Source organism: Haliotis cracherodii, unplaced genomic scaffold (assembly GCF_022045235.1).
Source record: "Haliotis cracherodii isolate W230 unplaced genomic scaffold, xgHalCrac1.p SCAF_3, whole genome shotgun sequence".
Taxonomy (NCBI): Eukaryota; Metazoa; Mollusca; class Gastropoda; order Lepetellida; family Haliotidae; genus Haliotis; species Haliotis cracherodii.
Window position 1 is genome coordinate 2,869,833 of NW_027266286.1, and position 15,817 is coordinate 2,885,649.

The 15,817-nt window shown below is 42.0% G+C and overlaps 2 protein-coding genes across 2 annotated transcripts; one reads left to right on the plus strand and one right to left on the minus strand.

Annotated features, from left to right (window-relative positions):
* LOC139473785 (ras-like GTP-binding protein rhoA) lies at positions 1-2,979 on the minus strand. The gene is made up of 3 exons (XM_071256543.1): positions 2,868-2,979; positions 1,454-1,626; positions 1-1,036 (listed from the first exon to the last, which is right to left on the minus strand). The coding sequence occupies exons 1-3, from the start codon at positions 2,890-2,892 to the stop codon at positions 605-607; spliced, it is 630 nt and encodes a 209-aa protein (XP_071112644.1). The 5' UTR covers positions 2,893-2,979; the 3' UTR covers positions 1-604.
* Positions 2,980-12,062: 9,083 nt separating this feature from the next.
* On the plus strand, positions 12,063-14,813 carry LOC139474621 (ras-like GTP-binding protein rhoA). The gene is made up of 3 exons (XM_071257705.1): positions 12,063-12,151; positions 12,839-13,014; positions 13,815-14,813. Exons 1-3 carry the CDS (start codon positions 12,127-12,129, stop codon positions 14,274-14,276), a joined length of 663 nt encoding a protein of 220 aa, XP_071113806.1. The 5' UTR covers positions 12,063-12,126; the 3' UTR covers positions 14,277-14,813.
* Positions 14,814-15,817: the final 1,004 nt, after the last annotated feature.

Here is a 15,817-nt window from a genome sequence, read left to right on the forward strand (position 1 = left end):
TCAATGTGCAATGTAAAACAGGTGCTGTATAAATAAATAGCCTACATCGGGAATGCATAGCACAAGAGCATTTACAGCCAATGAGAAGGGAAATAATGATTCTTCAAATTCTTTGTGTTCGTGCTGCTTCCAGTGAAAAAGTCTTGAAGTATAAATGCACAAATCATTTCAATCTTAAGTGAACGAGATCATATTGTCAATACGTGCACTTAATAATCACGAATATTGTTGTACCAAGGACTCGCACGCCTTCCCTGGTATACCATAAACACGTGACACAAACTCCACACACGGTCACACCCGGTGGGTTGTGAAGCTTATCCAGGAGCACGTCAGAATGTTGTGGATTTGTCCAATCGTTTTTCATTCAGTTGACTCCACATCATACAGATACCTGACTAGGTGCTATGTGTACCTGTGTTTTCGTCGCGACCCGACATGGTTTTGTGGCGATCCGACGAAGCGCTGTCTTTGCCATTTTGACAACACCATTGTTGCCAGTATCTCTTCCTCAGGACACCAGGGCGTTTTGAATCGCCCAACACACGGACACCTTCGGCCATTTTCAAAGCCAGCAGACAACTTGATCCAAACAACGTGAATGTCAGTTACCTCTCTTCCGAAACCTTCGAAACAGTTTCCGACTCTTTTTGGACGTCATAGACGCCGTGATGGCGTTCTCAAACACCTGCCTGACACCTTCATCTGTCTTAGAGGAGCACTCCAAATATCCCACAGCTCCTATTCTGGCAGCCATTGCCATTCCTTCTCGATATTTCACAGGTCCTTGCTTGATACAGGTCACATTTGCGTTTTCATAGTCTTCCCTCAGGTCCGATTTGGTTCCTACCAGTATGATTGGTACATTCCCGCAGAAATCTCTCACTTCCGGCACCCACGTGTGTTCCACGTTCTGGAGACTGTCTGGGTTGTCCACGGAGAAGCAGACGAGAATCACATCAGAATCTGGGTAACAGATGGGGCGCAGACGATCATAGTCCTCTTGCCCCGCCGTGTCAAACAGCGACAGTTCAACCTGGGCAACAAAGATGATTCATTAGACAATCTGAGTTATTGTTATCTATATTACTGAGGCCGTGAACGTCTCTTTCAACTATATAACGAACGAGAAATGTTGAAGTGGATATCTCAAAATTGTAAATATGAATAACCTTTGTTGACATCGATTGCAGAAAGTACATTGTTTTGACAATATTTTACTAATTTAGATTTGGTTATATCCGATTACTGTATCGTAGACCAAAAATCGTTTTGAGGTTGGCGGGAGTTGTGGTTTTCTTCAGAAAAGGGTGGATCCTTACTCATAATATCAATCACTGGATTGTCGGGTCCAGATTTTAATAGATACGCACCGCCGTCATGCAGCTGGAATATTGCCGAGTATGGCGTTAAGCAAAGAAAGCAAACTCTCTCGCAAGGACAGAATACGTACTGTTTTATTCTTGTAGAGTACCTCTGTGACGTCAGAGTCGAACACGGTGGGGAGGTAACCGTTGGTGTGGAACACTCCTTTGTTGAATCTGTACAGGAGGCAAGTCTTGCCGCACTCCCCGTCGCCAACAACCACCAGCTTCTTCCGGATGATGGAGTGACCCTCCTCAACCTCTGTAATATAAACACTTGTTTATACAAACACCTTTACAAATGTCATATAATAAGAGTGAGTGAGTTCGGTTTAACGCCGTTTTTAACAGTATTCCGGTTATATCACGGCGTGCAAGCTTCATGTGGGAGGTGAAGCATGTCTCAGACGCTTACCACTTTAGTCAGGCCCATGACTTCGGGCATTGTGCTGACAAACCTGACGAACCGGGATTCTAACTCACATGCATAGCGAATTGCGGCGCTTTAGACGATTGGGTCATCCGTGCCCCTTTTAGAACAAGTCCTTGACATTACAAACAACTCTCAGTAATATATACAACAATCATTGTTTATGTCGAACCTTAACAATACAAACACCTCTGAATAGTAAACATCCACAAGAAAAAGCAGCTGTAGCATTAAAAACACTGACACATGTGGGTGACACCCTTTATTGAAAGGAGGATTGGGTGGGGTGGGGATATATGGTGTGGCCTTTTCACTGTGACCTGTCAGTTTGGGTGTATTACAGGTAGAGATGACATAGCATGATATGTGTACAATGGGTTACAATTTACACCAGCGTAGACAGCTATGTCCATATGAAACTCGACTATCTCATTTCTATGTCAGCCCAAACAGCTTGTGATTAAACGTCTACAACACTTTCACAAAACAATGTGATGATATTAGTGAGTGAGTGAGTATGGCTTTTCGCCGCTTTTAGCAATATTCCAGCAATACCACGGCGGGGGGACACCAGAAATAGGCTTCACACATTGTACCAATGTCGGGAATCGAACCCGGGGTCTTCGGCGTGACGAGCGAACGCTTTAACCACTAGGCTACCCGACCGTCCCTATGTGATGATAAGCTGTTCGTGGCAATTATCAAAAACTCCCATTCGTAATGGCGTAGAGGTGTGGCTAATGTAGATGTCTTTGTTATCTATGTAAAGTATATATTAAATATAACAATATTATTTCATAACCACTAAGCTCTATAAATCTGGAATATTACTTATTTTATAAATGTGTTATGCAAGTCAACACTGCTGGGTCTAAATTGAATTCCGATAGTCCTGTTAAGAATCAAAGAAAAGTCTAATTTACATTAAAATATTATCTCTTCACATGTGTAGCTGAATCCCAAACCAAGCAACGCCCAGATTTTGCAGCTTGATAGGTGTTGCTATCTACATTACAAACATTAAACAAACATTCAAACATGGTATTACACATCGTATTTAAACTGAAACTCACCTGAAGGTTTCACACATCGAAACATTTCTTCTATATTTAATCCCCGCTAGAGTATACATCGGTACAGCCCTCCTCGCTTTGTCGTTGACTGACATGAATCCCACACCTAGCCGTCTCCGGGGTATATATGCTACAGCTGAGTAGCCCAAAATAGCTCGCAATATCATTGGCTCAATGGCGACCATGTTTATTTCTATCGCAGGTAGTCGCAAGATGGATATAAGCAATAATACATTCATCCGAGGTTAGTAAGATACTGCAAATAGTCACACGTTTACTAATCATACTAAGTATATGAACGTATTTATAGTAAAGTTTCATTAAGGCTTGTACACGTTGAGTAACTGCTGGAATTGTCGCCGGATGCAAAGGGAGCTAACTCTAATTCGAAAGGCGTTTCCCTGAGTGACTTCGCGCTGCCGGGCCCTGGTTTGGGTGTGGTTGTTTTCGCATTGTTCGTGTTGAATGATGACACGTGGAGCCGTCGGCTGAGAGATTTACGACAGGATTTAATGCATACTGACTGACACAAAGAATAACATAAGCAGAGAGGGAACCGCCCTGTCGGAATCCTATACATAATTTACATGCTCTGTCTGCACAAATTATTTTATTCAAAAGGAAAATGATAGTTTTAGAAGTTTAAGTGATACTCCCTCTCTTGGATTTCTTTTGAATTATCGGAAGATGCTATCGAATTATTGGGACCTTGCTATGCTTTTTCTCCGTGGTCTGGTGAATCGCTCCCATCAACGTATTTATTAGAGCGTACAATAATTACAAGGGTGTTGTTATTAAACCATAGGATCTAAAGTAGCTAAACATGTTTCGTGTGTTCACTGATGTCAACAAAGCTGGACATGGTGTAACTTATTAATATACGTATTCCCATGTGAGACGACCTCATCTTTATAATAAGCTTTAGGTTTTTTTCTGATTATCAATCATGTATATGTCAGCTATGGTCTTAACAACGGGGTTAATTAATCATGATGTGTCATTGACGACAGTTTAGTATGAAGGGCAACGTACATTAATGTGTAAAATTTATTCCAGCACGTATGCAGCCCCTGGCTGTTCATAATTGTTTAATTTACATAATTTAAATCCAGAATAGTTGACATGCATACTTTGTCATAGGGCGAGGCTGAATTATAGTGTGATGATGATGATCATGATGATGATGATGATGATGGCTTTAACGCACACAGCCCGGTGTGGCCCCTCATGCACCGAAAAACTGGGGTGGTGCACCTATGCATGCACGCGCGTCTATAAGACAGATCCGGGGTGTTTGTTTGCAGACATCAACACAATGGATATAAAAAAATGCGCGTCAGATGAGGTTATTTTGGTGGTCTTTTGTATTTTGGTCGTCATTTTAGGACTGTTAATTTAAGGAATATTTTTAACATTTAAGACAACTGTTGAACCATGTAACCAAATTGTGAACTTACGTCACATGAAATAGGAAGGTCTAGATTTCTTGGAGGGAGCCGAATGTAGACTACGACATCGACATCGCCATTATGAAACTTGGTTTAAGACGATGTTCACGTCGTCCGACATGTCGGAATATACCGAACAATGTTGGAATAGTATAATATGTCGGGAATATACAATTTCATAACTGTCCAGCATGTTGGGCATGACGATTTTGATGTAGTGAAACATATTGATATGTGAGCGAATTAATTTTGTATAGTGTCCTAATTATGTAACTGTCAACATTATTTCACGAGACCGATAGTCCGTATTTCTGAGTGTAATCTATTCTTTATACCACCCATCGTCATTTTTCTGAGAGAAAATTGGCAAAATGCAGGACTCCTCATCTGGAGCAGCGACATCAGCTCGTGAATGTTCGAAGCCCGTTTCTGGTTCCCACCGCCGTCGTATTGCTGGAATATTGCTAAAAGCGGCGTAAATCCATACTCACTCACTCACTGTGACATCGTCGTGATTAATGAATGACGCCATCTTCCATTATTTGCGACAATGCTTTCATATGACGTCACGTTGCTATGGATCTCTTCGCAACCAATGAAAACAATAGAACAATTGGAAAGAACAAGCCAATCAGCATGAAGACAAGATCATATGGCTCATTGGAGAGTTACTACATAATTATTTTCTCACTTTTGTATTAAAATGTTCCCCTACGCAGACTCCCTGGTCTATACTATAGTATGGGGTTACGACAGTCGTAACACTAAAAAGGCTTTGTGGATCTGCGCCCTGGGATTCCCCAACCTTAGTGGAGGGTACGACGTCGTATTGCAGCACGCCTGTACGTCTGCTCACCTCTCTGCTGAATGAAACTTACATCCGCCATGTATGACTTTTATTACTAAAAAATATTTAAAAGTTTACAGTATGTCATGAACATATTTCACACAAAAAGGGTGACGGCGACTTTAAACATATGACGTGCAGTGTTAAATGTTCTGGATGTATGACAGTCGGAGGTGGTTATGGCATGTGGTCTCGCAAAGGCGGAGATATTCAGCAAACATGGCGGCGAATCGTGTTTGTTGCTGGGAGGTTCCAGTTGACGAACTTGGTTGCTGGAGCTTCTAGATCCTCTTGGATACTGAAACATCGGGTGAAGAAATACGAGATGATCATCAAGGGTGTGATTTCGTTAGAGTTTTGCCTCTATTCATCTAGTGATGAATGGGTACCCGATAGGGCAGATGGTAATGTGAAATGTGTTGTTTGGTTGCATACTCCCAGTTTAGGAATTTAGCCGCAGGTGGACTTTCTAATCTTCCTCAGTAGGGGGGGGGGGGGGGGGGGGGGGGGGCACGGGGGGCCTAGTCGACTAAGGCGCCGCGATTCGCTGTGCAGAGTTGCGTCCCTTGGGCACGCCAGAAACCTATGATTGTGGGTCCGAATCCCAGTTCGCCCCGATTATGTTTCTAGGTTTGTCAGCACCATACCCGTGCTCGTGGGATTCACCGAAGTGATAAAGTCTGATACCTGCATCACTTCGGGCTTTCCTCCCACATCAAGCTGATCCGCCGCGATATAACTAGAATACTGTTAAAAGCGGCGTTAAACCCAACTCACTCACTCAGTAGGAGTGATCGTGAAGTTTGAATGTAGATATAAATATGGCCGCGCAATATTATATTATAGTGGATGGTATATACACCCTGTCGTTTCTGGGTGAATGTAGGTATTATATTACGGCAGCGCAATATTATATTTGTGTGGATCGTATATGCACCCTGTCGTTTCTGAGCGCAATGGCATTTACATCCGTGACGAAGGGAGTACCATCGAAGGAATATATGTGTTCTTTGAGGGGTTGTCACGAAATTTTCCTTATCAACGAAATGAAGTTGAAATCGTTTTAGAAAGCTGACCTCTGATTGGCTCAAGTACCCTTGCATTCTTAATTTACATTTGTTTGTGTGTTTGTTGTTTAACGCCACACGAATGTGTTTGGGGATGGTAAATACCCTGTAGTGGGAATAAACATTCTATTTAGCGAGCATCGGTGAGCTAAATGGCCTGTCCTCATCTGGCCTACACCTCATATCGCCCACACTACTATCAAAACAAATTTATGGATGAGTGCACATCACACTTGTACCCTTATCCCTCAAGTAAAATGAACTCTTCCAACAAGATAACACAGAATGTAAATGACTTTTGATACTTTATTTCATTTTGTATATGAGATCATCTTCACAACTCAAATGTTTTCACAACATCAAATATCATAAATACACATATATTATCATAGCACTGTACAGTTATATCCATCATCTTCGTGTTTTATAACATTAGCGCTACTTCATTACTAGCAACATTACTGTAACTTGATGAAATGTCCAACTGCATCCAGAAACTGGATCACTGATCTGCCAGCAGCAAGCTGCTGCTTCAGTCTCTCGATCCTTGCATCTCGGTCCACCCAGTCCAATCTGCCTTCTTGACCGTCTATCTGCTGTCTCGATCTTCTTGAGTTCTTTCACAAACTGGAATATGTTGGGATGGGCTCTCGGCATTCTCTTCTTCAGGCCGTTGTGGAAACCTTCAAGGTGGTTGTTGGAGCGTGGACCGGTTGATTCCACAGGGCTCGAGGGAACCTGGCATTGAAGTCCACCCATGTGCTGGTGACGTAGTCGTTGAACCTGGTGATCTGCTGCCCATCTGGTCCTTGCTCCATCACTTCAATCCAGGCATCTTGAACTTCAGCTAGGGGTAGAAGCGGCAACGCTGCAGCTCTTCTGATGTGGGTATGCACTCCTGGGTTGTCGGTGTAATCTCGGGCCAGGCCTCTGTCCACAACTTGTCTCCACAGAGCCTGGGCGTAGTGGGAAAAAAACATCCTCTGTTAAAATGCTCAGGTTGGATTATATCAGGTAAGGTAATGTATATACAAACTTTTAAGATGAGTAGACCTGTTAAAAGTGGATTATAACAGTAATCCTGTACAAACAGTCAAAACAAATTCAAGGATCAGATACCACTATGAAAACATCGGATTAGTTCAAAGGCCCATGTACTCAGGTCATTAATTCATATTAATGAATGAAATCATTAATGGGTTAATGGACAGTACCATTGTACACAACAGGGGTGTGGAAGTAACCATTTGTATTTAGTGTAGGCCAGATGAGGTGTAGGCCAGCTAAATACATAGTGTATACACCAAATACGGGATATTTACCCTCCAAAACACACAAGCGCGATTACATCCTTGTCATATACATGAAATGTCATTCTTAAATTCTGTCGTCCTGAAACCAATTCTCATCTCTTAAAAAAAGTTCCTCGAAATTTCAAGTTTTCATTGAATGTACGCTTTAAAATATATTATGTCAGAAAGTCAATGATTAGTCAGTCTGACAGTGACAACAGATGATATTAGTTCCAACTGAAACCTGGTTTTTAAGACAGTTGCGTTGCTCCATACAGTCAAACTGACAATATTCCTACAAGTGCCCTTTATTAAAGAGAAGATACTCTAACCTTAGTCGATGACACGTCACGTTTGTTTGTTATCTTGCCGAGAAAACTACCCATATAAAACTATAAAAAGAATTGAAGGATTGGAAAGAACAAGCCAACATGTAAACATATTTATGATGTTTGTGTGCTGATATGAGGTATGATATGAAAACTGCCATATGGTATCCTATTCATCATATACCATAACATCAAATTGTACAGCGTATCTATTTGCAAACGAATGCAATACATTTTCACCATGTTTGGAAGACATTGTCACGGGAAAGCTTGCCGAGCAGACGAGAAGAGGACACACTAAGGGACGTAACTCAAATTCAATTTCTTTCCGCTCGGGCTGATATCCGTCGCCGGTTCAAAATGCATTGCTATCTATATGCTGTCTATATCCTGGCGCTATCGCACATGCACATAATGAACTGTATCTATTTGCAAGTTAATGTCATACATTTTCATCTTGGAAGACATTGTCACAGGATTGTTGTTGTTGGTTTGTTGTTTTACGCCGCACTCAGCAATATTCCAGCTGTATGACGGCGGTCTGTAAATAATTGTGTCTGGACCAGACAATCCAGTGATTAATATCATGAGCATCGATCCACGCAATTGGGATCGATGACATGCTTCAACCAAGTCAGCGAGCATGACCACCCGATCCCGTTAGTCGCCTCTTACGACAAGCACAGTCGCCTTTTACGGCAAGCATGGGTTGCTGAAGACCTATTCTACCCCGGATCTTCACGGGTTCATTTCACAGGAAACGGTCATAGGTCAGGTAACGGGGTAACCACACCCGTATCACACACCCTACATACCTGATATGGCTTGTAAATATATTCAATGGGCGATCGATATCGGCTCGGCTGGTAAGAAATTGCAATGATGTCCCTGAGTGCATCGTCTGCTCGTCTGTTCGCCTATCTTCCCAGACAGGATGTCTTTCAAACAAGGTGAAAATGTATTGCATTCACTTGGATATATATGTTTTTTTACAAATTGATGTTGTGGTATATCATAAAAAGGTTATATATGTGTCATACCCCAAATCTACCCTCGACCCCCATATCTACCCTCGAATCCCTTGGGCCCCCGGGCTGATATAGGGATCTCGGGCTGATATAGGGATCTCGGGCTGATATAGGGACCTCGGGCTGATAGGGGTAGGATATCAAAACTATCATACGATGGCCTCTAATTATTACGCACGTGGTGAAGAGAGGTGCATCCAAGGGATATTAAGTTCGTAAGTCACACGTTTGTTCGTTCTGATATCTGCAAAACATACACATCTGTTTGGATGGGCATATATATCAACAACGACACGTTAACGGAATTATTGATTTTGAACAAACCTGAATATCTATACAGATCATCATATAAACTGAAAACAGACGGATCCTTAAACATTAACAGCCCCCTAATACACTGAAACCCTGACATCCGGATATTATTTTGAGCATGTTAATGTTTGATGAACCAATTATACCTCAGTCAGGACAACCCGGGCGATTTCCGGTAACCATCACCATTCATGTAGACACTGTATAATGTATGTTATACGATATATCAACCTACAACAGAGATGCCAACAAACAGATACATTGTTCAATATAATTATCCTTTATTTTAATGTCTGTATTGTTTGATAATCATTAGGCATTTCTTAGAAGTTGGCGGATGACAAAGCAGACCCAATTGATGGATAACAACTTCTTTATTTTACTGTAATGGCGACGTTTCGGTAAAGATCCTTATACCGTTGTCAAGCTTGATCTTTACCGAAACGTCGCCATTACAGTAAAATAAAGAAGTTTTTATAAATCGGGTCTACTTTATAATTTCTATGTGTTAAAGTTTTTAGCCGTCATAACAACAACCACATCCAGTGGACACGGGTCTGTTGCCGGTTGGTGAGTTTGTTAACCACTTAAATGACGTGATGCATTCAACAAAACACTTCCTACTCCAACCATGAATTGCCATGAACACACTGGAGATGGAGCTGTAGACGCAGATACAGTATGGTGGGTTAATCTGTTTGAACAGTGTACGTATTAATGAACTCCGGCGTATGGAGCAGGCCTGTCCTCATCTGGCCTGTCCTCATATCGCCTACACTACTATCAAAACAAACTTATGGATGAGTGCACATCACACTTGTACCCTTATCCCTTAAGTAAAATGAACTCTTCCAACAAGATAACAAAGAATTTAAATGACTTTTGAAACTGTAATTTCACTGAACTTAAACAGTTTATTTTCGTGCCACGTGTTTTTTTTTACATTATGTTACAAAAGTTGACACTCATTGATTAAATAAAACATCCGGCCAAGTTGGCCTTTGAGACACGTACTCTGTAGCTATTATTCCCTGTAAGTATTTGTCACTGAAGGCATCAGTAGACCTAACCATTTAATCCACAGTTCTATCTCTCCATTGTCCAACCGTCTCTCTACCAAGACAAAGAGACATGCAAATGAACAATACCAAAACCTGGGGTCATTAAACATGTCCTTTACCAGTAAATATGTCAGCATCTACTTAAAAGCTCCAACGACCTAACAAAAGCAGGCAAACAAATAACCTTCTTGTGGATACCCGCCCACGTAGGAATATACGGTAATGAAAACGCCGATAAAGCAGCTAAACCATCCCTCAAAATCCCAGAAATAAGCTTAAACTTACCCATCTCAAAATCAGAAATTAAAAGTGTAAACAAACAAAAAATCACAAAAAAATGGCATAACCTATATCTAAACTCAAATAGCCAAATCAAAAGAGTGCTCAGCAAACCACTAACCAAACCAAAAATTCTCCATCCATCAAAAAAAATCGACAGAGTAATCACTAAACTCCAAACAGGACACACCAACCCAAATAACCACCTAAAAAAATTTAAAAAACACACTACAGGTAACTGCCCACACTGCAAACAACCAGAAACCCCAGAACACGCACTCATCCACTGCACACACTACCTAACACATCGAACCGCATTACAAACCACCCTCAATCTAAACAAGGCTCTCACTCTAGAAGCAATACTAAACCCACAAAATAAACTAGAAAACTTCAAGGCCTTAGGCGTATTCTTAATAAAAACGGAACTAATAAAACGCATCTAAAACCATAATAACCTACCAAATCAAAATCACATAAACAAACAATCATCCACCATACCCAGCTCCCTTAGTTCTCCTCCCCAACCCCATCGGCATCTATTCCAAATCTCAAAATTCCCAAATTCTATATAAGCAACCCCTAAAGCCCCCTCTTGGGTTGCACAGACCACCCTCGCCCCTTTCGGAAACACATTAAATGGCCTGGCCGGGCCCGTGTGCGAAATACGCATCAGTCGGAAAGCGCACGTTAAATCTCCAAAGTAAGTAAGTAAGTAAGTACGAAGAGAAACATGATTAACTTTTAGTCAATGATGTATGTTGCCGTTATTAAATTTATTCGACCCGTGAAGATCCGGAGTAGAAGAGGTCTTCAGCAACCCATGCTTGCCGACTATGCTTGTCGTAAGAGGCGACTAACGGGATCAGGTGGTCAGGCCCGCTGACTTGGTTGATGTATGTCATCGTATCCCAATAGTGCGTGGATCGATGCTCATGATGTCAATCACTGGATTGTCTGGTCTAGACTTGATTATTTACAGACCTCTGTCATATAGCTGGAATATTGCTGAATGTGGCGTTAGATAACAAACAAAAACAAAATATTGAATTAATTCAACCATCGTTTCGTTACCCTCGATACCCCAAATCGTGAAACATACACCATGAAGTAAGTGTATGTTTATAGATACGTGAGACCCACTATTACCTTCACGTTGACATATAATATGCGGATATCTCATTTGTTACCAATCTTAGTTGAGCGGACCCATACCACGGACATCCTGTTTATGGATACTAATATATATGTTACTAAATATAGCTGTGACGATATGGTACAGACATTTGACTACATGCGTCAAACAGGTATGTTCTAGGGTCGTGGTTAAGGTTATCATAACGGAGCACAATACGATTGCAATCACCTATGCAGGACCACCATTCGCGTTCCTTGGGTTTCCCCTCTGTTAGTCGGTACTAAAAATAGAACAACTTAAAACAGCAGCCAATCAGGGCTTCGGATAAATATAGCCACGCTCGTAGTCTATAAGTAACCGGCTCGTGGGCTGTGAGTTTATTATCAATACATCCAAGAGAGTGACGACATCGCTTCAACATTATACTGGTTTAGACACTGATATACGAAAGTTCGACAATGTTCTGCTGTGTGCAACGACAAGGTAAGAATCCGTTTTAGAGGTTATTTTAAATTGTTGAAGAAAATTACAAAATTATACACGATCAAAACTTTTACATTTTCTAAACATGTATTATACTACATATGCCGTTTTACTGAATTGTTACTAGTGAAACGTATCAAATGTTTTGCGTTAAAAAGATAACGTTCTTATCTCATTTCGACGCTGATTAATGGTGAGATATTGTCGTATTGTAACATAAGAAAGGGTTTTCACATACATCCGATATTATACACACACACACACACACACATATACAGACACACACACACGCACGCACGCACGCACACACACACTCACACCCACGCACACACACACACACACACACATTTCTGACTGTTATAGGAGGCGACTATAGTGGGAATCGCTGCTCGTCTGTTCAGCCACAGATTTGCTGGTCCAGACTAGGTCCAGATTACTTACAGGCCACCCTGACATGACGTGAATAGTGAAGGCTGCGGCGCTAAACAACATTCACTCATTTTTTCATATGTTAAACTGTTATATAATGAATGTAAATAGGATTATAAGAATAAAGGATCAACCGTTTGATCACTACTTTTTTAAAATAAATTTTTGTGCACTTTTTCATATTGATGCTCACACCCCAGTATTAAATCGTTTGCACCTAAGGACCCACATGTTATATTTCGTCGTCTCGTGTTCCAGTGTCTCTGGAGGAGGTGGTGAGTCGACCCCGCAAGAAGCTGGTGATCGTGGGGGACGGGGAGTGCGGCAAGACCTGCCTCCTGTACCGCTTTGCTAAGGACGAATTCGACGAGAAGATCTACATCCCCACTGTGTTCGAGGTGGATGTCACAACAGTTCATCACAACAACTCCGAGGTGAGGATGTAATTCACAATAACTCCTCTGTCTTAATCCTTCATATTTCTGTACGAATTATCTCATAGTACGTCAGTATTACAAAAAAAGGTTTTCTACAACAATAAATGCTGTTATTGAAAAAATACTCCTGTTAAACAAATAACTAACTTGTGGCCGAGTCTTAAAAGTGTTTCTTGTGTGTTGGCTGTCAGTGGCAATGGTATTGAGTTCTGCGCTGTTGAGATGTCGTAATCAGCAAAGTTGTTTATAGAGAAGAAATCACATTAGAAATTACCATGTGACATTAATACATATTTACAGTTTTATCTTATAAATTCAGATCGAGTTCAGATAGTTAAATCGAACTTGAGAAATCAGTTACTCCGTATAACCTACATCTTCCCGAAGCAACGGATTTAACTGATATATTTAACATAGCTTTCGGCCATGGGAGCCGTGCCAATTTACACTTGCCAGAGGGGTACTCAAAGTACGTGATCTAAACTACCAGTTGTAGGACTTTCATTTTGTGGAAACCTTTGTGGCTGAGTGGGTTAGATCGCTGACTTTGTGTGTTGCCTCACTCTGGCAAGTGTGGGTTCGAATCCCGGACTGGACTCAACCCCCCAAAAGTACGAGAATCTGTACTTTACTAAGAAAGTGTTATCCCAAATATAACATCGGTTACATTTGACCACTTTCTTAATGGCATTGTGTATTCACGGACTTATAAAGTCAGTTAACTCCCTTGCCTCGGGAAGATGTATAACCTGACGACAATGTTGTAGATCTATGCTAACATGTCGTTGCTGTATCAGGTGGAGCTGGTGCTGTACGACACAGCAGGACAGGAAGACTACGACCGACTGCGGCCCTTCTCCTACCCTGACACCGACATCGTCCTCATCTGCTTCTCCGTCAACAACCCCGACAGCCTGGAGAACGTCTCCTACAACTGGGCTCCCGAGATCCGACACTTCTGCGGCAATGTGCCCGTGCTGCTGGTGGGGACAAAACATGACCTGAGAGCCGAGACGACCGACAAAGACTCCGTGGACTCCACCAAGTCCAAGTCCATGTCCAAGTCCGCGTTCACCACAGTCCAGCAGGGGGAGGAGATGGCGTACCGGATAGGCGCCGTGGCGTACATCGAGTGTTCGGCCAAACTGAACGAGGGGGTGACGGAAGTGTTCACCAGAGCTGTCGCTGAAGCTATGAAAAAGAAGAAGAAGAAGACTAAAATTGGCTCGAAGGGATGTCCTTTCTTTGCAGTTCGATGATTGAATTGATTTGAGCTGATTTCCAGTCAACACATTTACTGACAATGACAAATAAAAATGAACAGTGTTCATGTGTTCAAGGTGGCTTAGCCTTGTGATCAAAGTGTTCGCCTGTCAAATCAAAGGCCCGTGTTCGCTTCCCAAAATGGGTAAGCTTCGTGGAGACAATTTTGGGTGTCTCCAATGGATATTGTTGAAGTACTGTTAAAACCTGCCTAAAAACGTACTAACTCACTCACTCACCTGTTCAATACTCAGGACGGATTTCAATTTGCAAAGTATGGCATCGTGGTAATATCCAATGATACATATCTACAGGCTTGCCACAAACACTGACGTTTGATACTGAGGAGAGAATGAAGAAGAAGGTTGGTACATCATTGATGACATCGTGCTACAAATAGAATGAGCTTCATCTCTGGATGCCCCATCGACTTGATTTAGCGAGAGTAACACGTGTGTCAAGTGTGTGCTATGGACAGGAGTATGCGCTTCCTCCAACAAGATGTTAAAGGGCATACATGGTTTCATACAGTGTGTGGGGGCATGGGTGGCCCAGTCGTCTAAGGCGCCGCGATTCGCTGTGCAGAGTTGCGTCCCTTGGGCACGCCAGAAACCTATGATTGTGGGTTCGAATCCCGGTTCGCCCCAATTATGTTTCTAGGTTTGTCAGCACCATACCCGTGCTCGTGGGTTTCACCGAGGTGGTAAACGTCTGAGACCTGCATCACTTCGGGCTTTCCTCCCACATTAAGCTGACACGCCGTGATATAACTGGAATAATGTTAAAAGCGGCGTTAAACCCCACTCACTCACTCACTCACTCATACAGTGTGTCGTGTTCGCCGTTGTTTGTTGAGGCACACCTTTTTAAATCCCATTCTTTCGTATGCCACATTCCCTTTTACGACAATCAAAATGGCAATATCCAAAATACCATTAATGCTTCCAGTGACGTTTTGGTGTAATGTAAATGGCGTTACATATTTATTTAAGAATAATCAAAACACCATTAAAGCTTCCCATGACAAAATGTGACGTGACATTTCCCTGAAGTCTTTCATTGAGGTTGTATGTATGTTGTAAAGTATCTGTGATAGTGTGCTTGTGACTTGTGTCTTTTCCGTACAATTTAATGTGTATTCGTCCATCTGTGTAATGGCTCTTGTTTATTGTTGTTAAAAATAAATTATTAATTAAAATTTTATTAAAAGACCTCTTTTACTTCTTACGGTTACGCCCGCCGTGATATTGCTGGAATATTGCTAAAAGCGGCGTTAAATCAAACTCACTCACTCTTACGGTTACGGGGCCACGTGTGGCCCAGTCGTCTAAGGCGCAGCGTTTCGCTGTGCAGAGTTGCGTCTCTTGGGCACGCCAGAGACCAATGATTATGGGTTGGAATCCCGTTTCGCCCCGATTATGTTTCTAGGTTTGTCAGCACCATACCCGTGCTTGTGAGTTTCACCGAAATGGTAAACGTCTGAGACCTGCATCACTTCGGGTTTTCCTCCCACATTAATCTGACACGCAGCGATATA